Source organism: Myotis yumanensis, unplaced genomic scaffold, assembly GCF_028538775.1.
Source record: "Myotis yumanensis isolate MYYU_CA2020_CCGP unplaced genomic scaffold, mMyoYum1.0.hap1 SCAF_4, whole genome shotgun sequence".
NCBI classification, from domain to species: domain Eukaryota; kingdom Metazoa; phylum Chordata; class Mammalia; order Chiroptera; family Vespertilionidae; genus Myotis; species Myotis yumanensis.
Window position 1 is genome coordinate 87,303,536 of NW_027223755.1, and position 21,725 is coordinate 87,325,260.

Below are 21,725 nucleotides of genomic sequence, written 5' to 3' on the forward strand. Positions count from 1 at the left end.
CCAGGTCCCAGCACTAGTGTGGGTGCACCAGTGTGCTGTTTCCTGATCACACCAAACACAGAAACGGCTCCCAGAGAAGCAGGTTGGCTTTAGACCCTCTGGGCCTGGAGACCAAGTAGCTCCAGAAGGAAAATCGTCACCTCATGCTGTCACGCCTGTTCCCAGGTCACCCGAACTTCCCTCACCCTCCACCAGAGGTCACCGCTGGCGAGACTCCTGTGCGTTGTCCCTTGCTGAGCCTTGGCCTGCATCCCGGGTTTGCTCTGGTGATTTATTTTTGGCACCTCAGCCTTCCCTCATCAAGTAGCAAAGCACGAAGGAAGAGCAGCAAAATATCCTGCTCCGGCCACAACTGTCGGCTCAGGACACACTGCAGTCCTCTGTTGTCCCCTCTCTCCAAGGGGCTCTGGGACCTTTGAGATTCCTGTCAAGTCCACTCAAGGGCCTGCGAGGATCTAACGGTGAGTAGCTGGGCCAGTGATGGACAAAACCAGGCGGCAGACAGGGTTAGGGGGAGGCTGTGGGTTAGAGAAGTAGAAACCCCGAAGTCCGTTAGACCCACTTCCCCTCTGAAGGCAGGTGGACCAGAAGAGAGGCGGCATTGACTCCAGAGTTTAGAAAGTGGGTCCCTGTGACTGAATCAGACTGAGTTTTGGAAAGGACAGTATGTTCCAGAAAGGATTAAACCTATTTGGTGACCCTTTTCAAAAGGGTTTTGGGAAGAGTGTGGGGGTGCAGGTGGAGGCAGTGAACAGACGCATAAAAACAGCCCCAATAAGGCCTGGAGCCAAAGGAGGGAACAAGAGAAACCTCCCCAGCCCATGCCAAGAGAGATGAATGCCATCAGAACCAGCTGGACCTGGCCATGCCGTGGAATGCATCCCCAGCTGGATGGCATCCTGGGTGGGTCCAGATGTATTCTCTGCCCGGGGAGGGCTGGGGGAAGGGAAAGAGCTGGTGCTACGCAGTGTTGAGAACTTATAAGGACTTGCCAGGAAATGAACTTGATGTTACAGGGAACAGACTCTCCTGTGCTCAGTTGGGGTTGCTGACAGGACAGAAGCAGCCTGCTGCTGGCAGGAGGCTTCTGATAACCAGGCACCCAGCAGTGGGGACACCAGGCTTCCTGGAACCGCCAGCCCGAGGCCTGAGGCAGCCAGGGCTGCAGCTTGGCTGGTCAGCAAATCAGCCCCTGTGACAAGCCAGGCCTTGTTGGGCCCGGAAAAGGCAGTAGATATGAGACTAGAAGAGTTTGGGCCCTGCTCAGTGGCAGCTTGTGCCCATTTTCTGTCTGCTGTTCTTCCTGTTGGTGGATGACTTTCTCCATTTCTCAAACCCTTCATCCAAGGTCAGTATCCGGAACTTAGCTCCTCTGTCCAGGCCTGAATGTCCTGGCTCTGTACTGCCCCACACTGTGGCAGGACCACTCAGGGCTCACGGGCCATCGCTAGTAGGACATGGGCCATTCTGCTGACAGACCCTGCGCCAAAAGAATACCTCCACCATCAACTCACCTTCCGGGAGCAGCTCCTGCTACGTGCCTGCACTGGATGCATACAGAGGGGCAGGATGGCTGGGGCTGGGACATCCTAGACAAGATCACAGCTTAATGGGGGACATGACAGCACACACTGACAAGTGATAGCGGAGGCTGGGACCAGAATTCCCCCATCAAGCTCTGCATCCCTCAGGGCATCTGGCACAGTGCTTTTCAAAGAATATAAAAGGATGAAGGTATGAAAGATGGTTATGAAAGTCCAGGGTAAGGACAAAATGAGGAAAGAGCATGTTCTGAAAGAAGGGGCGTTTTCAGGGTCAGACAGGACTGGGGTAGATAAAGAGAGGCTGTAAGAGCAGCATATTAAGAAGATGACATTGTGCGGCTTCTACCTTTTCCACAAGTGCAGAGAGCAGGCAGAAGAAAGCAGGACCAGCCTCATGTCCTCAAAGAGGAAAGGAAGCCACTTTACTTTGCCCTCTGGAGACGTTCTCTGTGGTTCTGTCTAAATGTATTTTTATTGATTAATTTTAGAGAGAGAGGGAGGGAGGGAGAAAGACATAGATTTGTTGTTACACGTATTTATGCATTCATTGGTTGATTCTTGTATGTGCCCTGACCAGGGATTGAACCCACGACCTTGGCATATTGGGATGATACTCTAACCCAGTGGTTCCCAACCTTTTTTTGGCCATGCCCCACCTAAGCATCTCTAAAATCCTGATGCCCCCGCCCCACCCCCGTGACATATAATTCTTATTATTTAAAAAGTGAACTCCTATTCACGTGGAGGAAGCCTAAAAGGCCATTAACTTGGTCTAAACAAGTTTCCAAAGAACATGGCATCCATGAAAGAGAAAAATGAAAGAACAAAAGGACAGTTGAAGTACTGAGGAAATCACTAAGAAATTGTTAAAAAATAATATGAAGTGATATGAAAAAATAGCAAATAAAGTTTCAAAACATATAATAGAGAACTGAAATGCATAAATAGGTCACAATATATATTTATAGACTGTATATGAGGCCCCTAGAACCATAAGAAATGCAAAAAAGTCACTGTTAATAACTCATTCTTGAATTGCCCCCCTTAAAAGTCAAATTGCCCCCCTGGGAGGCATGTGGCCCATTTTGGGAACCACTGCTCTAACCAAATGAGCTAACCAGCCAGGGCCTCGGTGGTTCTTTCTAAAATCAAGGCTGTGCCGGCCTCCTCAGAGCTAACCTTGGGTCCCGATGTCCCCGCAGGCCTGGGCTTGGCTGACTATCCCCTCCCCCAGGGGGAGCAGCTTACAGTGAGAACATGCAGGGAAACATGGTCTCCTGGACTCGCAAGAGTTTACAGCCAGTGGGAAGAACGATGCTCGACTCTTTTCAAAGCATTTTTTCAACTCTCAAACATTCATTTTGAACATTCACAATAGTCCAGCCCTGTGCCAGGCGAGACAAAAATGGGTGAAAACCGGTTCCCACCCTCAAAGAGCACATCCCCCAGGCTGGGAGCGCTGACAGCATCTTTCTTTTCCCTCTCAGAGCCCTTCAGAAGCACCCCGAGGAGCTGAACATGACTCGGGACGAGGCGCAGCTGGACTCACATTCCACAGAGGGTTTCTATGAGAACTATGAGCCCAAGGAGATCCTGGGCAGGTAAGGCCCAGACCTTCCCCAGGAAACGCTGTCCTAGGCTCCAGCCAGCTCTGCCAACCTCTGGGCCAATCTCTGCTGGACCCTGGGCACCCAGGCCATTTCCATCCCTCAGTCTGGGTCTTCCCCTCCTGACCAGGAAGGTAGGGTGTGAGTACCCAGATCAGTGACCTCTCCTGGCAAAGAGCTTCCCGCAACCCTGACTGACGCTGGTGACAAGCACATCCAAACCCAGCTTTGGGCCAGGGTCAGAGATCAGGGGTCAAAGGAAGCTACGGCCTTGAGAGTGTACGGCCTCTTTCTATGTGTGAACCAACGCTGAACTGGGAGTTAAGAGGCCTGAGACCAGGCTTGTGACTCATCAGCATCCTACTTCTCCCAAAAGCTCCCAGGGAGTTGGGGGACAAGGCAGGACATCTTTGCTGTGGCCTGGACTTGGGGCACCCGCTGAGACCACCTGTCCTCTGCACCCCCAGGGGAGTTAGCAGTGTCGTCAGGCGCTGTATCCACAAGCCCACGCGCAAGGAGTATGCTGTGAAGATCATTGACGTCACCGGCGGGGGCAGCTTCAGCCCCAAGGAGGTGCAGGAGCTGCGAGAGGCCACGCTGAAGGAGGTGGACATCCTGCGCAAGGTGTCAGGGTACCCCAACATCGGTGAGTGCTGGCTCCCAGCCACAGCGGGGTGCTCCACCTTGCTTCTGCCCTGAGAACCCAAGTCAGGGAGTGCAGCCCACCATGCAGCTAGCCAGAATTGTCCAGGGTGTCTCCTGCACCCTGAGGCCCACCGGCCCAGTCCCTGAGGCTTGAGGTTCCCAGCTCCAACCTCCAGGAAGACTGCTCCGGGGATTCAGCTCGAAGCCTCCTCTCCCAGCCAGACAGAAGGGGTCACCCGCAGGTGGCGGGGGAGGGGAGTGGGGTGTGAAGTCACTGGGCCTGCCCCCTCCCCTGGGGGGCCTCCTTGGAGTAGCATCCAGATACCCCCTTCATTTGTGCAGTCAGCCCCAGCAGCTTTCCTCCCCCTGCCTCTAGACCCCACTGCCTCTGCCCAGGCTCCTCTGCTCCCTGAGGCAAGCCAGCCATTTCCATTTCAGTACAGCTGAAGGACAATTATGAGACCAACACTTTCTTCTTCTTGGTGTTTGATCTGTAAGTACCCAGCCCTGGAGCCAGCCATACCCCGAGGCTCAATCAGAGAACTTCCTATTGTGGTCTCCCATCCAGCAGCCAGCCCTACACTGTAGATGCCAAGTAGGATCACAAGTGCTTTAGGCAGGTCAGCCCCTGGGGTCAGGCTGCCCGGCTTTGAATCCTGGGTCCACCACTTATGGGCTGGAGGCTTTCTTTCTTTCTTTATCTTGTTAATCCTCATCCAAGGATACTTTTTGCCAGTGACTTTTAGAGAGATTGGAAGGGAGGGAGGGATTGGAGAAGAGGGAGAGGAGGGGGGCGGAATGTGAGAGAGACACGACTGGCTGCCTCCCACATGCACCTGACTGGGCCAGGGAGTGAACCCACAATGCAGAGATGTGCCCTTGACTGGGAATCAAGCCTGAGACGCTTGGGCTGATGCTCTAGCCACTGTACCACACTGGCCAGGGTATTATTGCCCTTTTTGTTTGAAAAGGTTCCCAGCAAAAAGAACTCGCTGGCTCGTTGCTTCCCCACTCCACTGAGTCCTTGTTGAAGAACAGAAATCTCTCTGCATGGCTCACCGTTAAAGTGGTGTCTTGATTTCTCCCTATATAACAGCTAATTTAGGGACTGGGTTTCTTGAGAAAATTATTCAGGTAAACTTTGTATTGTTGGAACGTTTCCTATTGTGGCCCTACTGTGGTTTTGCTTGGAGTAACACGTAACTTGGCCTGTGTGTACAATTAAACGGCCAGCTCCAGAAGGCAGAGCCTGCTCATGTACCTTGCACAGTCCCCAGTACTTACAGGTAAACCTGCTGCTGCTGCTGCTGTTGCTATTGCTAATAGTGAGTTCACCTAGTGTCTTTAAGTTGGAATTAAAACGACAAAAATGGGACTCACATGTTGCTTTTTAGGAACACAGTACAGATAGTGTATAAAGCAAGGCTTATACCTGTGAATTCTAGGTTGTTTCTTCAAATGGAACCCCTCTCCCTGCCCTAGCAGCTAAGCTCAATGGTTTTCTTGCCTCTCTGGGACTCCAGCAACATCCCTTGTGCCCTAGGAATCCAACTGCTTTCCCTGGAGGAGCGGGTGAGAGGGGGCAGGACGCACCTTTCCTATTTAACACAGGGAGACTTTCCCAGGGACCCTCCAGACTGGACCAGCCGCAGCTGTCCCAGCTCCGCTCAGTGGCCCTGTCCTTGGGGGCAGCTCAGATGTCCCTAACCTTTGAAGAAGTTACTTGGGGAATCTATTTTTAATGCTGCCCCAAGCTGCCCTCCAGGTTATAACTAGATTTTTCCAACGGACACCTCTTTATAGAGCATCCTAAGAAGTGAGAAGATTGAACTGCAATTCTTAATCCTAACAGGCACAACTGCTCCTCCAACACTCAACACTCATTCCATTTGTGCCTGAAAAATATCAGGATACTCCTGTCCTTCTGATCGGGGTCTGGGCCCTTGGGCCAGGAGGGCCTTTGGCCAGTTTTTCATCTCCCAGCCCTTGATTTTGGCCCTGATAGATCTGTCCATGCTGTCACTCCCACAGATGGGAGAGACTCTCACACTGATGCCATACCACCCCTCCAGCCTCCCTTGCTCTTCTTCCAACCTCCCCAGACAACCTCTCCACTCACTTCCCAGCTCCTCCCTGCAGACCCTGGTCCTTTGCCTCTGGAGGGATTAGGGTGAGGAAGAGCTCTCTGGGAGCAGGCTAAGAAGGGGGTGGTCTTGGGATCAATCCAGCTACAAACCCTCTGTCACCACAGGATGAAGAAAGGGGAGCTCTTTGATTACCTCACTGAGAAGGTCACCCTGAGTGAGAAGGAAACCAGGTGAGGGTCCACTGCCCCTCTCCCCACTCCCTGCCCAAGCCCCAGTGCGACAGGCACCCAGGTCTCAGAGGGTGTGCACCGCTGGGTTGTGACCTCCCTCCTTGGCTCAGCACGGCCGTCCCAGCCGCCCTCTCTCCTGTGCAGTCGGCCTGGTATGTGGGCTTTGGTCTCCCTCCCCGCCACCTGACCCTGCAGAGGAGAGCAGAGTGACACGCTCCTGTCCCACCCCAGGAAGATTATGAGAGCCCTGCTGGAGGTGATCTGCACCTTGCACAAACTCGACATCGTCCATCGGGACCTGAAGCCCGAGAACATCCTCTTGGACGATGACATGAACATCAAGCTCACCGACTTTGGCTTTTCCTGCCAGCTGAAGCCAGGAGAGAAGCTACGAGGTCCGGTAACGAGGCCTGGCTTTCTCACCAACTCTCCCAGGAACAGAGATTGCCCGGGACCCTCTTCTATATCCCCCCAGAATAAAAATCCTATCATTTCAGGGCTAGGTGCCTTTTCAGGCAGGTCCTCTTCTCAGGACTGAGTTGAGCCAGGTTCCCACGGCCTGAGTTCTAGGCCAGAATAGTTAGATGTGACCAGGGAACCAACAGGCCCCAAGTGGGTGGCCCTACGAGCCAGCTCTGGCCCCTGCCCTGGGCCCTGAAGTTGGCCAGTGCTAGGCGAGTCCCAGTCCAAGCACTATTTCTGTTCTATCTTGTTTCTTCGGACCTTCTTCTTCCAAGTGCCCCCTGCTGACCTATCCTGATGGTAACTGTTCCTGCAGAGATCTGTGGGACCCCCAGTTACCTGGCCCCCGAGATCATTGAGTGCTCCATGAACAGTGACCACCCAGGCTACGGGAAGGAGGTGGACATGTGAGTGTGTTGGGGGGAAGGGACAGGGATGCCACCATGGCCGGAACACCTGGCTGGGGAGGGGAGGAACTGGCCGGAGCTACAGCCAGTCCCCCTGCCTTCCTCCCACCCACCTGGTGCCAGGTGGAGCACAGGGGTCATCATGTACACTCTACTGGCTGGCTCCCCGCCCTTCTGGCACCGGAAGCAGATGCTGATGCTGAGGATGATCATGAGCGGCAACTACCAGTTTGGCTCACCCGAGTGGGATGATTACTCGGACACCGTGAAAGACTTGGTGAGGGGCCAGGCCCACTGGTTCCTGGGCTCAGGCGAGGGGCAGTCCACCGCACGCGGGGAGGGGAGTGTGCCAGGCACAGGATGGAGGGGTCTGCTAGGAGAGCCCACGGCCTCTCAAGCGCTGGCAGGGAGCCTGCCTTGCTGTTTTCACTACCCACCTCGTTCTCTCAGGTTTCCCGCTTCTTGGTGGTGAACCCCCAGGGCCGCCTTACGGCAGAAGAGGCCTTAGCGCATCCCTTCTTCCAGCAGTATGACGTGGAGGAAGTGCGGCACTTCAGCCCCCGGGGCAAGTTCAAGGTATTGAAGCTCCCTTCCCACCCAGGGCCCTGGAGCCCAAGCCCCCCAGGGACCACTACTCACACTACTTACAGGCTAGGGTTTCCAGGGCACCTGCCCTCCCCCTCCCACCCACCCGTGATGGTTCCCAGAACTCTGTCTCCAGGGAAGACAGATGTCCTCTGACAGTCTAAATGCCTGCCAATACTGGTAGGGCTGGAACTGGGGAACACTGGGAAGGACCCAGCGGGGGGCGCGCCAGGCTCTCAGTCCTGGCCCTCCCTCCACAGGTGATCGCTCTGACAGTGCTGGCTTCAGTGCGGATCTACTACCAGTACCACCGGGTGAAGCCTGTGACCCGGGAGATCATCATGCGTGACCCCTATTCCCTCCGGCCTCTGCGCCGACTCATCGATGCCTATGCTTTCCGAATCTATGGCCACTGGGTGAAGAAGGGCCAGGAGCAGAACCGGGCTGCACTCTTTGAAAACACACCCAAGGCTGTGCTGCTCTCCCCGGTTGAGGAGGACTACTGAGGTGCTGGCAGGAGGGATGCGGGGGAGGGGTAGGCAGGGAGGGGAAGCCACAGAAACACTCGTCAAAGGAATGAGGTTGTGCAGAGAAGGCAGTGGTCCAGGCCAGGACCGCTGGACCTGGGCCACTCTCCCCTCAGAGGCTCTGCACAAGCGAAAGGCACTCCCATCACAATGCAGTTGGGGCCTGGGCACAGAGGAGGGCACTGGATGTGGTCCGACCGCCAGGAGCCTTCCGGCTTCTCCACCTCCCAGTGGTACCACCATCTCAGTGTCTGCTCAGGGGAGGCCCAGAGTTACTGACCCTCGGATGCACTTCCCTTAGGGTCCCAGGGTGAGGAGAAAACAGACAGCCGTCTGATATACAATCACGGGGGATTTTACTGACCTCACAATGTCCAGTGACACCATGGGAGCAGGTCCTTCTCCAGGGGACAGGTTTCCAGAGGCGTAAGGAAGCCCTTGCATAATTAACAACAGAAAGGGACACTTCTCATGTTTGTCTTTCTGGAGTATCATTTACTTTGTGACTCGCAGGAGGCACAGTTTGGCCTGCTTAATACCGTTCTCCTAGACCAGTGGTTCTCAACCTGTGGATCGCGACCCCTTTGGGGGTCGAATGACCCTTTCACAGGGGTCGCCTAAAACCACTGGAAAACACATATATAATTACATATTGTTTTTGTGATTAATCACTATGCTTTAATTATGTTCAATTTGTAACAATAAAAATACATCCTGCATATCAGATATTTACATTATGATTCATAACAGTAGCAAAATTACAGTTATGAAGTAGCAATGAAAATAATTTTATGATTGGGGGTCACCACAACATGAGGAACTGTATTAAAGGGTCGTGGCATTAGGAAGGTTGAGAACCACTGTCCTAGACCCTTTAAAGACTGAATTGTGCTTTAAAGAGCCCACATTTCTCCATTTCACATACAGAGAGTGGAAATCAAGTGCCTTCAGAGGCACACAGAAACACTATACAACTGAAGGCAGCATCTCCTTCCCACAGCAATTTGCTGGGAAAACAGAGAACTGGGGAAATTCTACCCTAAGAAACAATGTCAGGTCCCTGAATCAGACACTGAGAAAGGGGGAGGGAACAGACTTAAAAGGATTTTAACACACTGCCTTTAAGAGGACTCTGCCCCAATTGTTTGAGTACTTGGCCTCTGTATGGTTGATATTTGACCTCTAATAAAAACACCCAGCTCCCGGCCACAATCAGTGAGTTGGGGCCCTTCACCAAGAGACATGGCCTCCTCTGAGTCGAGAGGCCTCTCCCGCCCACCTGCCACCAGGTGAGAGGTGCCCTGTCAGAAGGGGTAGAGGAGGAGAAGGTGGAAGTTGAAGAGCTTGGCTGTTTGAAATGTGGCCAGTGAGTGGCATGGGTACCACAGGGCACTCTTTGTGGCTGTGCGTGGCTGCTCACAGCTCCCCAGGCAGTCGGCCTATATTGGAAGCACAGCGGAAGCCTAGGTTGTCAGACGCTGAATCCGGAGTGTTGCCCATCCTGCCACCAGAGAAGGGGAGAGAGAATGAACATGTTGAGAAAGGGGCCTTGGGCCTTACCCAACTTTCCTGTTCCACCTCCCAGGGCCTGCTGCGACCTGGGGGGCCCAAGGACTGTGGAGGGCGAGGTCTGGAAAGAAGCCTGGTCAGAGGGCAGTCCTGGGGACATGAAGCGGCCTTGGGGCTGGGTGGAGGAAGTGACAGTGGTCCTGAGAGACTGAGCTGGAAGGCAGGAGAGGCCATGACTAGCGCCTGTGACTGTTGGTGGTTAGGAATAACTCAGCCGAAAAAAACCTGTTGGCAGTTAGTGAGATTATCACAGCGCCAGTCAGTTCTCCATACTTTTCAAAGAAGTTTCAAGTGCATTCCCTCGCTTGCCATTTCCCAACTGCTATGGAAGGCAAGATGTGTTCACCATTTTAGAGACCCAGGAGCAGATACTAGAAAGAGTTAAATGTCTTGCCCAAGGCCAACTACTGCTCCAACAGCACAACAGAATCAATGTCAAACCCAGTTTCCTGGTTCTAGGCCAGTACTTTTTCTACCACTTTGTCCTAAAAGAGAGAGAATTCAGGGGCCTTTGTGGGTCAAAGAAACACCTGCAAATCTGATATACTGAGTGGCCTCTACAGTCCTTATGGAGCCAAAGAGTAGGAGGAGTTGCAGGGAGATCAACCAAAATAAATCTACAGGCAAATGAAGCAGCAAGTCCTAGCAGGGGACCAGCAGCCTAGGACGCTTCCATCCAGGTGCCACCACTAACCACCTGTCTGAAATGAGCGGGTCCCAGGACGCTCCTGGGCCCATTTTTTAACTTTGACTGTAAATCAAAATGGTTGTAGAGATGATTTTCCATGTGCCCGCCTGTTTGAAGAGTCACTATTTCCATGACCTATGGCCATGACCTATTGATGTGGCCATTCTACTTCCCTCCCTCCACACGCCTACTTATGAGGACAAGAAGAGAAGCCCATGTAACTGAGATGCTGGACACAGAGTCTCCCTGGGTGTGAGAGCTGCGAAGAAAAGGCACAAGCTGTCCTGGACTGTTTTCTTTTTCCTGGCAAGCGCTACCTGCTTCCTTTTCAGTACCCACATCTCCTGGTGCAAGTAGAGATGCAGAAGGAGTGCCAACACCAGTTGTGGTGCCACCTGTGCTCTGGGAGGTCACCTCCAGCCCCTCAGCCCTCAGCTACCAAGCTCCTTACCTGGTGGTGACCCGGGCCCGGTGATTGGCCGAGCCATCGGATGTGTCGATCCAGGATGCCCCCCGGAGGACACGCATATCCTGGTTTGCACCCTGGTATGGTGAAGCTGTCCACTCCCACACGTTGCCCACGAGGTCATAGAGCCCTGCAGCACAGCAGGGGGTCAGTTCCCCGTTGGGATGAGCCATCAAAGCCCTGGGAGAAAATGCTGCCCCAGGTGCTTCTCTCTGCCTCATCCATCAGGCAGAATGCTCCCACCAGCCACTGTGAGTGTTGATGGCGACCGATAAGAAATCTTACCATAGTTATTCTGTGGGGGGAACGCGTTCACTGGGGAGACCCCATGGAAGCCGTCCTCAGCCTTGTCACCCTTGGGGAACTTTCCCTGAGAAGAGATTTAGGATAAAAGATTTGCCATCCTGTCCCATGGCAGGTGTTCCTGCCTGCCCACAGGGAAACCAAGGTCATCTGGAATAGGGGGAAGGGCACGTGGCAGTGACCCGAGGTTCCCAACCTGAGCTCCCAAACCAGCTGCCTCAGCTTCCACCAGGACCTCCAGCTGGATCAGGAAGTGTGTGGTTTCCCTGTGCTCGCTGTGGTCCGTGTCAAGCCCATCCCACTCCCACTGTCTCCATTCTCAGAGACTTCGTCTCCTTGGCCTCGAACCCCATGCTTGGAGCCTTGGGAAGAAAGGCTCTTCCTCTCCTTCTCCATGCCCTGCACCCTCCACCTTCTCAGGAACCACCTCTTTCTCTTCTACCACCAACAGGTTTAACTCTGCCTCATCTGCCCTGACTCTACCTTTCTCATCTCTCGCTCTTTACCACCAAAACTCTTCAAAAAATAACCTATATTTGCGAATGCAATTTATTTAACTTGTTCACACCTCTCATTAAAAATTGGGTTCAGCTGCCACGACTCTATGGAAATTGCTCTTATGAAAGGGAAGATGAAGGGGCTATAATTTACTCAACACCTACTATGTGTTAGGGCTGTTACACTTATGTCTTTTAATTTAATCCTTGAAAAGTTGTGAGGCAAGTATCCTCTCCCTTTAAGAAACTAGCAACTGAGGCTCAAAACGGTTAATTTATCAAAGATCAAACAGTGTATGTCAGATTTCTCTTTCTGCAAAGCTCTGATCCCAAGATCATCTGAAAGGTCCAGTCTCCCTCTCAGGCCCCTGTCAATGCTTCCCCCTAAAATACTGAGGCTGTGCTCCGCTCACTCTACAGCGTCTCCTGGCCAGTGTGGGAGAGCAGGGTCATTCTTTCCTAAGGTACATGCTTATGACTCGCAAGCTACTTGCTCTGACCCCGACTTCTGTCCTAAGTTTCAGACTCATATTTTCAACCTCTGACTGAACATAGAGAAGACCCAAAGGCATCCTAAGCTAAGCTGATCCTACCCTGACCAAGTTCTGTCCCTCTGACCCAACAAGCATATTATCTATTTGGATAATGGTGGCACCATCACTCTGTTGCCCAAGCTTGGATTCATGCTTAAGTCCACTCTCTTCCACCCCACCACATTCGATTAATTACCAAACCCTGTCCATCTTCTCAGACATGCCTCTCCCATTGGGCTTCCTCTCTATTCCACTTTCACTTAATTCAAGTGTTTATAATCACCTAGACACCCCTTGCCACTTCTGCAGCTCTGCTTCATCTAGTCCTGCATAATTAGCAAAAGTTAACTTCCCCAAGTCAACATCTGATATTGTTACTCCCCTGTATAACAACCTCCATTGGCTCCCCACTGCCTAGAGGGTAAAATCTAAAACCCTATCTTGGCGCATCTGCTCCAAAATCTGCCTCCAACCCACTGTCTACTTCATCTCCTAACACTCCCCGCATCCCCACCATTTCCCTATGCTCCAGCCTCTCTGAATTTGGCACGTTTCCAAACACACAGTACCCTTTCCTAATACAATGCCAACACGCATGCTGTTGTGCTTGACAACACCCTTTCCTCCTCTTTTCACTTAGCAAAATCCTATTTGATCAGCTCAAATGTCATCTCTGTACTCTCGGGCAATGAGTGATTTCCTCCTGCGCACACTCTGCACCACCGCCTTGTCTCCGGCTTCGCTCCCTTCCCAGCTTTAGGACACAAGCCCTCTGAATCCCACACCTAACACAGTGCCTAGCCGACAGCAGGCCTCAGTGCTCCGAGAAAGGACAGGAGTGAGGAATGCATGTCTTACCTGCCACAGGTTGGTGCGGTTTGGCTGGAACTTGTTTCCCCAGGGATAAACCTGACCTGCCGGAGAACAAGGAGAAAGCATTGGGGGGAGAGGTGAAGAGTTGGGAAAGACAGAGAGAGCGAGGGAACCGAAAGGAGGTTATTTTTATATCCCATGCCCATCCCTTCCACTCACTGCATTGCATTCGGAGCCCCGCCTCCTGCATTACCCCAGGGCAGTGCAACCCTAGGTGTGGTTCTGATCAATGCCTCTGTAAACCACCTGTGACCAGTGCATGTTGAAATCAGTGCAGAAATTGAGAGAAACCATTGAGAAACTTGTTCGTTGGACTTCAATTGGCTAAATGAACAAGCAACCTCATTTATCACATTAATAACTTTGACTATTGGTATAGCTGGTTACAGTTCAAACTGTAGAGGCTGGATATGGTGAATTGCTATTTCACTCTCATAACTTTTTTTAATGAGCATTGCAGAACAACTAAGTTATGAGCAAAGAGCAATTTTTTATATTAACCCCTATACATACATGGAAAAGGCATGTGGTTTGGATAACTCTTCTCTTCTCTATGCTATGTTGGTCCGACTGTATTTTTGGAAACATGACAGACATCTCTGTAGAATCTCCAACAATAAAAAAAATTTTGTTTTTTTCATTCCATTTTTCCAGTTATTAGTTTTTATGATATTTTAAATAAAGACCATATTTTACATATTTTACATAGGTCCGAGATAGATGAGAAATAAAAATAACAGCAACTGGTCCTTCACTGCTCTAGGGAGCATGAGCCCTTCCCACCCTTTAAAGACCCCCATGCAGGGCGGGATGGAGAGCAGAACAAAGGGGAATCGCCTTGGTAGCTCTATACCCTTTAAGCCCCCTCGGGCAGCAAACTCCCACTCTTCCTCAGTGGGCAGCCGTTTCCCCTGCCATGCACAGTAGGCCCGCGCATCATTCCAGCTCACGTGTACCACTGGGAGCTCCAGTCTCTCTCGGATGCCAGAGCCGGGACCTGCAGGCTGACAGCCAGGAGGAAGTGAGACAGGCTCTGGGAGCTCAGGGAAGTCTGAGGAAGGCTAGGCTTAGGGCACCTAAGTTCAGCTTTTAACACAAGGGGAAGCAAAGAAATTGGAAGAGAGCTTGGTGAGTGAGGAGAGGTCCAGAACGAAGAGACTACATATGAGATTGACAAGAAAAATGGGATGGGTGATGGGAAGAGGACTAGGGAACAGGGTGTCTTGGCTGTTTTCCTGAAACTTCTCCTTTTAGCTCAGTATTTCTAGATGGGCAAGGGGGCTAGGGAAGCCAGCCCTCCAGGGGTAGAAAACAAGGTGGAGGAACCAACCCTTACCTGCCTCCAGAATGCCCTTTCCACTGGAAGCCACCAGAGAACAGGCTACAAAGAAGAAAGAGCATGACTGCAAGATGCTCGAACCCACCATGCGCACCTTCCCGACTGACACACAGGAGGCGGAGCAGACCCTTCAGGCCGAGACTCAGGGCGTCCAAGTGAGACTGTGTCTGGAGTCTCTGAAGCCTGACACCTCACGGCCCTCATTAGAGGGAGGCCTGTCAGGACGTTCTGCTTGTGCAGGATGTATCTTGAGCCCCATGTGTATCTATCTGGGTCTTTACAGTCTCTCTATCCAGAAACCAGCTCAGGGGTCCCTTCCTGGGAGGAAGTATTCACCTGACCCTTCCAGGGAGGGCTTCTCTCGCTTCCTCCCTGCCTCCCACTCTCAGGTCTGATTTCTACCATGGCCCAGGTGACCCCTCGCCCCACATGCCTCTATGTCCAGGTCCCACTCCCGTTCCCTCAGCTCCAAGCCCAGGTTTTCTCACCTTCATTTGCTGAGTCGCTTTGTTTCTAAGCTCATCGGAGACAAAGTCCTCAAAGACAAAGCTCCACCCGAATGTCTCGGCCTCTGTCCGGTACTTTTTCTCCCTGACAAACTCCCTGAAAAGAGAGATTTCGCTTGGCTCAGCTGAAAGGGCTCTGTGCTCCACCCTCACCTCTCCTGCTGCAGAAGAGCTCACCTAGCCTCATCCCATAAGTCCCACATCACAGAGGTCCCATGAACTCCAAGGAATTCGCCTGAAACCCTGAGCAGGAGATTTTCTTTTAAAATCTGTTGCTATAAGGTCCCAGGTTTGATTCTGGTCAAGGGCACATGCTGGGTTGTAGGCTCGATCCCCAGTGGGGGACTTGCAGGAGGCAGCCGATCCATGATTCTCTCTCATCATGGATGTTTCTATCTCTCTCTCCCTCTTCCTTCCTCTCTGAAATCAATAAAAATATATTTTTAAAAAATTTGTTGCCATGTGTGTAATTCATACACAGTAAAATTCAGGTTTTTTTTAGTGTATGCTTTTGTGACTGTGACGAAGCATACAGTCATCACCACAATCAAGAACCAGAGCAGTTTCATCAAACATACCCCAAATTCCTCTGTGCCCCTGTTTTTTGTTCCTATGCTTTTGCCTTTCCTGGAATATATACTTTCACATAAATTGAACTATACAGGATGTAGTTTTTGGGTCTGGCTTCTTTCACTTAGCACAATGCTTCTGCGATTTATCCATGTTGTCAAAGGTATCAGTCGTTTGTTCCTTTGTATTGCTGAGTAGTATTTCACTGTATGGAGGTACCATATTTGGTTTACTCATTCACCAGCTGCAGGTCATGTGGGTTATGTCCAGTTTTTAAAGATTATAAATAAAGCTGCCGAGCAGATTTAAGGGTGGGGAATGGTTTCTTTTCTGAAAGGTCTTTCTTACATACCTAACTTCATGAGAGGGAGGCAGAACACGTGTTATCATCTCCATCTAATAGAATAAAGAAACTGAGTCAAATAAAAATAAGTTGCTGAAAAAACAAAAACAAAAGAAAAAAACTGAGTTGCTGAGATTTTAGAATATATTTTCATATAGCTTGGTATGGTTTAGCAAATCTCAGCACACAGATTACTAAGGTGAGATGGATGGTTTTTTGTTTTTTTTAAAAATATATCTTTATTGATTTCAGAGAGGAAGGGAGAGGGAAAGAGCGATAGAAACACCAATGATGAGAGAGAATCATTGATCGGCTGCCTCCTCCACGTCCCCTACAGGGGATCAAGCCCGCAACCTGGGCATGTGCCCTTGACCAGAATCAAACCTGGGACCCTTCAGTTTGCAGGCCGACGCTCTATCCACTGAGCCAAACCAGCTAGGGCGAGATGGATGGTTTTCATTATCACCTCGTCTGTGCCAGCCCTCTGATATAAGAAGGTATTATTCACCCATCAGAGGGCATTGAGATCATCTGAACAGCTTGAGAATCTTTTATCAGAGAGGCAGGCAAAGTCAGGTGGGTTCTAAGCAAAGTTTAGGGGCTTACTAGAGGTGACATTATATTTCTACCATACACTAGGTCAGTGGTCGGCAAACTGCGGCTCGCGAGCCACATGCGGCTCTTTGGCCCCTTGAGTGTGGCTCTTCCACAAAATACCACGTGTGGGCGCGCATGTACAGTGAGATTGAAACTTCGTGGCCCTTGCACAGAAGTCAGTATTTTGTGGAAGAACCACACTCAAGGGGCCAAAGAGCCGCATGTGGCTCGCGAGCCGCAGTTTGCTGACCACTGCACTAGGTCATAACTTGAAATCTAAAAGGTGCATACTGTGCAGCTATCTATTTTGGGTTGTCATGATATGGTACAAGTCTGATCAGAAGTGATTTCTCCTTCAATTTTAACAACTTTCTTGTTTAAAAATATGTTTTAAAAGCACACATAAGCGCCCTAGCTGGTTTGGCTCAGTGGATAGAGCATTAGCCTGGGGACTGAAGGGTCCCAGGTTCAATTCTGGTCAAGGGCACATGCCTGGGTTGTGGGCTCGATCCCCAGTGTGGGGCATGCAGGAGGCAGGCGATCAATGATTCTCTCTCATCACTGATGATTCTCTCTCTCCCTTTCTATCTGGAAAAAAAATTAATAAAAGCACATATAAATAGTACACGTGGTATTGTAGAAAAATGAGGAAATTTTAAATCATCCATTATCACACTAATATGTATCATTCCATATTCTTCCTGGTCCCCACTCCCCAACCCTCCCACCCTGTTTAACAAGGTGCTTCCCTGTAATTATTGTCATTTGGAAATCACAAAAACATGGGTAAAATCTGTTAACTAATGAACTTCCACTTTTTTAATGCATATACATTCTATATACATAGTTTTAAAAAATGGGATCATAAGCTATATATTATTTTATAAGCTACTTTCTTGACTTAACATCTCATAACTCTCTTTTTAAATATATGTGTTTTAATATATTTTTATTGATTTCAGAGAGGAAGGTAGAGGGATAGAGAGATAGAAACATCAATGAAAGACAAGAAAGAAACATTGAACAGCTGCCTCCTGCACACCCCCTACTGGGGATGGAGCCTACAACCTGGGTATGTGTCCTGACAGGGATTCGAACCACTGAGCCACACTCAACCACTGAACCATACTGGTTGGGCTCATAACTCTCTTTTTGACAACAGGATTTTAAATGGCTGCTAAGTATCATTATATTGATACAATATCTATATTATAAAAGGCCCATGGCCATAACGTGGTAATGACAGGTCACCAGGAGGTGCACTGAGCACCTCTTGGTCCCACCCCTCCCCCCCACACACACACAAGCAAGAGCTACTAGGGGCGGAGAGCAATCAGCTTTGGAGAGCTACCAGAGGCAACGGGCGGGGCGGTCAGCTGAGGCAAGCAGAAGCGAGCTACTGGCACAATCGCGCATACTGGGTCTCTAGTGTTTAAATAATCCTTAAATTGTTAATAGTTGTTTACAATGTCATCTTTTTAGCTAAATGTTTTTGGACAACTTTAATTCTTTCCTTCAGACAAATCCCTAGAGGGGGAATCACTGAGTCAAAGGGCCTGAGGAGTATATCAACAATCCTATGCTTATTTCAGTGTGTCTCCTGAATCAATTTTTCCCCATAACCTTTTATCTTGAAAAGTTTTTTTTTTTTTTTTAATATATTTTATTGATTTTTCACAGAGAGGAAGGGAGAGAGACAGAGAGCTAGAAACATCGATGAGAGAGAAACATCGATCAGCTGCCTCCTGCACATCTCCCACTGGGGGTGTGCCCGCAACCCAGGTACATGCCCTTGACCGGAATCGAACCCGGGACCCTCCAGTCCGCAGGCCGACGCTCCATCCACTGAGCCAAACCGGTTTTGGCTATCTTGAAAAGTTTTAACTCCACAAATGTAACATTTAAGTCGTTTCCCACATTTGCTTTATTATCTTCCCATTCCCTCTCTTTCCTCCATCCCCTCTACATAATCACCCCTGTACTATTTTTTTTAATAAATCTTTTTTTAAAATATGCTTTTACTGATTTTAGAGACAGAGGAGAGGAGAGAGGGAGAAAAGGAGGAAGGGAGGGAGGGAGGGAGGGAGGAATAGCGATGTGAGAAACATAAATTAGCTGCCTCCTGCATGCACCCTGACCAGGGATCAAACTCCCAACTTGGGTATGTGCCCTGACAGGGAATTGAACCAGTGACCATTTGGTGTACAGGACAACACTCAACCAACTGAGCCACACCAGCCAGGGCACATACCTGTACCATTTGAAGATAAGTTACAAAACATGTCACCTTGAATAAACTAAGGCGTTTCAACTTGGCTTCTTAGAATGATTTAGAACCACAATGTTTGACTCCTAAAACAACACCATTTCCCAAAGTAAATATAAAGGGAATTTAAGGCACTTTGCTAGTATGACCCTTCTCCCAGTCCCTTCTTCCCTTTTGAAGAAATTTCTGTTGAGTGTGTCACTTTTGCCCATAATCCTTGTGCTATGCCCAGTGTAATGAAAAAGCCACTGGCTCAAGAATCAGGGAATTTGAGTTACAGGCTCAAGTCTGTCACTAACGGAGAGTAAGGTAAACATTTTTGGACATCAGATTCTTCACTTAAAAAAAAAAAAAGTAGATACACTTATCCCACAGTATTATTGCAAAGATATGTGATAGTGAACAAGCCAGTTTCCTTCTAGAGCAGTGGTTCTCAACCTTCCTAATGCCGCGACCCTTTAATACAGTTCCTCATGTTGTGGTGACCCCCAACCATAAAATTATTTTCGTTGCTACTTCATAACTGTAATTTTGCTACTGTTATGAATCGTAATGTAAATATCTGATATGCAGGATGGTCTTAGGCGACCCCTGTGAAAGAGTCGTTCGACCTCCAAAGGGGTCGAGACCCACAGGTTGAGAACCGCTGTTCTAGAGATTAAGAATGAAGATTTGAGCCCAGCCTGTGTCGCTCAGTGGTTGAGCATTGACCCATGCACCAAGAGGTCACCGGTTCTATTCCCAGTCAGGGCACATGCCCAGGCTATGGGCTTGATCCCCAGTGAGGGGCATACAGGAGGCAGCCAATCAATATTGATGTTTCTCTCTCATTGATGTTTCTATCTATTTCTCCCTCTCCCTTCTTCTCTTTCTAAAATCAACAAAAACATATTAAAAATAAATAAAACTTATGAATTGTTTAAAAAAATAATGATGATTTAAAAGAGCCTTTACTCCTCCTGAAAGAATACTTGATATACCTGAAATCTTTGTTGGTGACAGGAAATATGTCGATGGCAAAAGGTTTTACTGTCACCTCCCGGACAGGTCCTTCACCATCTCTGCCATCTGGTGAATTTGTTCCCATCTGGAATCTCCCACCTGGTAGTTTAACCATGCTTGTCACCTGCCCATTCCCTGTAGTGGAAAAAAAAGAGTGTCATCAGTAATACATGAGTATGTAAAAAATAAGTGGCAATATTTGGATATGTAATACTCATAAAAATGAGTGTTCTTAAAAATAATGGAGGCTTAAAATTTTGGCTTTAAATTCTTGTTCTGGCCCTAGCTGGTTTGGCTCAGTGGATAGAGTCACGGCCCTTGGACTGAAGGGTCCCAGGTTCGATTCCGGTCAAAGGCACATATCTTGGTTGTAGCCTTGATCACTGGCCCAGGTCAGGGTGCATGTGGGAGGCAACCATTCAATGTCTCTCTCACGCTGCTGATGTTTCTCTCTCTCTGTCTCTCTTCCTCCCTTCCACGCTCTCTAAAAGTCAATGGAAAAAACATCCTTGGGCCCTAGCAGGTTTGGCTCAGTGAATAGAGCATTGGCCTGAGGATTGAAGGGTGGCCTGTGAACTGAAAGGTCCCAGGTTCAATTCCAGTCCAGGGCACATGTCCGGTTTATGGGCTCAATCCCCAGTAGGGGGTGTGCAGGAGGCAGCCAATCAATGATTCTCTCTCATCATTGATGTTTCTATCCCTCCCTCTCCCCTCTTCTCTATAATCAATGAAAATACTGTAATCAATGAAAATATATTGTAAAAAAAAGAAAAGACATCCTCGGGTGAGGATTAACAACAACAACAAAAAAACCCCATGCAATAAATTCCTGTTCTGCCACTTAATTTGCAGGGTGACCTTAGGCAAATTACTTAATCTGAGTTTCAATTTCTTCATTTATAAAATGGGAATAGCATCTATCTCATAGGCATAGCTGCATGAATTCAAATAACATGTAAAATGTTGAGCACATGGTAGGTTTTCAACAAATGTTTATTTCCTTACCTTTCAATTCCTCTACACACAACCCTCTGTCCCAGCTAGGTAAATCTAGACACTATACTCTAAAATATATCTAGCACCTTTCTACCCATACTTCTGCTCATGCTGTTTTTCGCTCTCTTCCTTCCTACTTGTTGAACTCTTATCAGTTCTTATCATTATATCATGCACTCCAGAAAAGGACTACCTCTATTTTGCCAGTGTATCCCTGGCACCTAGCACAAGTGCACAATAATTATCATCAAATAATTGAATGAGCTCCTCCATACTTGCTGTTTGTATGCCTCAAAAAATCAAATTAAAAGGATCTTTAACTTGACCCCCTTATTTAACAGGAGGGAAATCAGGACCCAAAGAAGAAAGTAACTTAATGAGGCAAGCAGGAAAATCTCAGAATAAAAAAGAATTAAGAAAAAACATACAACTGCAATGCACAAGGTTTATTTTGATACTAATTCAAGAAGTAAACTACAATTAAAAAACACAGTAGGTAAATCTGAACACTAACTGGATGTTAATTTTGTAGGCAGAAAATGGTATGGTGTTTTTTTTTGTTTTTTTTCCGTGACTTGTCTTTTTGGCTATTCAAGCTGAGTTATTTACGAATAAAATTGTATTACGCCTGCATTCACTTCAGCATGATCCCAGGAGAGGGGAAAGTGGGTTACCAAAGAAGCAAGATTAGCCATTATTTGGCAACTGTTAAACTGGGTGATGAGTACGTAGGGGGCACGTTTAGTTATAATCTGTTCTTTACTTTATGCTTGAAAGATTCCAAAATAGTAAGTTAAAAGTAAAAAGGAAGTAAAATACAGTAGGAGCTGTTATTAGCCTCGCCGGGCTGGCAGTCTCTGGGACGTGCCTCAGCCGACTAGGACTAGGAAGTGGGCTACGGTCTCTTCCCCACGGGGCAAAGCGCCCCACCCCTTTCCTGATAATCCCTGGGACAAAGGCGCTAGGGGTAAGTGGGCAGGCCAGCACACTGACCTAGCTCGGTCCACGGGCCGGACAGGAGCGACAGCAGGGTCAGCAGCAGTGAGGAGCTCATAGCACCGCAGCACCAGGAACTGGGTACAC

At 49.2% G+C, this 21,725-nt stretch overlaps 2 protein-coding genes across 3 annotated transcripts; one reads left to right on the forward strand and one right to left on the reverse strand.

The window, feature by feature from the left end:
- The first annotated feature begins 306 nt into the window (after window positions 1-306).
- PHKG1 (phosphorylase kinase catalytic subunit gamma 1) lies at window positions 307-11,715 on the forward strand. Its single transcript, XM_070412871.1, has 10 exons — window positions 307-461; window positions 3,032-3,145; window positions 3,619-3,797; window positions 4,235-4,289; window positions 6,048-6,113; window positions 6,345-6,508; window positions 6,892-6,982; window positions 7,106-7,259; window positions 7,433-7,558; window positions 7,828-11,715. The coding sequence occupies exons 2-10, from the start codon at window positions 3,063-3,065 to the stop codon at window positions 8,071-8,073; spliced, it is 1,164 nt and encodes a 387-aa protein (XP_070268972.1). The 5' UTR covers window positions 307-461; window positions 3,032-3,062; the 3' UTR covers window positions 8,074-11,715.
- SUMF2 (sulfatase modifying factor 2) lies at window positions 8,434-21,722 on the reverse strand. Of its 2 annotated transcripts, none has more exons than XM_070412872.1 (9): window positions 21,636-21,722; window positions 19,625-19,781; window positions 14,851-14,965; window positions 14,360-14,404; window positions 13,877-14,027; window positions 13,009-13,064; window positions 11,103-11,187; window positions 10,803-10,947; window positions 8,434-9,595 (listed from the first exon to the last, which is right to left on the reverse strand). In XM_070412872.1, the coding sequence occupies exons 1-9, from the start codon at window positions 21,694-21,696 to the stop codon at window positions 9,511-9,513; spliced, it is 900 nt and encodes a 299-aa protein (XP_070268973.1). In that variant the 5' UTR covers window positions 21,697-21,722; the 3' UTR covers window positions 8,434-9,510. The 2 variants fall into 2 exon arrangements, with proteins under 2 accessions (XP_070268973.1, XP_070268974.1); XM_070412873.1 differs by lacking the exon at window positions 21,636-21,722 and adding an exon at window positions 15,791-15,834 and having other exon boundaries at window positions 19,625-19,690.
- Window positions 21,723-21,725: the final 3 nt, after the last annotated feature.

Coding starts and splice junctions, on each gene's coding strand:
- PHKG1 (XM_070412871.1), top strand. CDS start 3,063: ATGACTCGGGACGAGGCGCAGCTGGACTCACATTCCACAGAGGGTTTC. Junction 6,114..6,344: donor CTGAGTGAGAAGGAAACCAG/GTGAGGGTCCAC, acceptor GTCCCACCCCAG/GAAGATTATGAGAGCCCTGC. Junction 6,509..6,891: donor GCCAGGAGAGAAGCTACGAG/GTCCGGTAACGA, acceptor CTGTTCCTGCAG/AGATCTGTGGGACCCCCAGT.
- SUMF2 (XM_070412872.1), bottom strand. CDS start 21,696: ATGAGCTCCTCACTGCTGCTGACCCTGCTGTCGCTCCTGTCCGGCCCG. Junction 14,405..14,850: donor AAGCGACTCAGCAAATGAAG/GTGAGAAAACCT, acceptor TCTTCTTTGTAG/CCTGTTCTCTGGTGGCTTCC. Junction 11,188..13,008: donor ACCGCACCAACCTGTGGCAG/GTAAGACATGCA, acceptor ATCTCTTCTCAG/GGAAAGTTCCCCAAGGGTGA.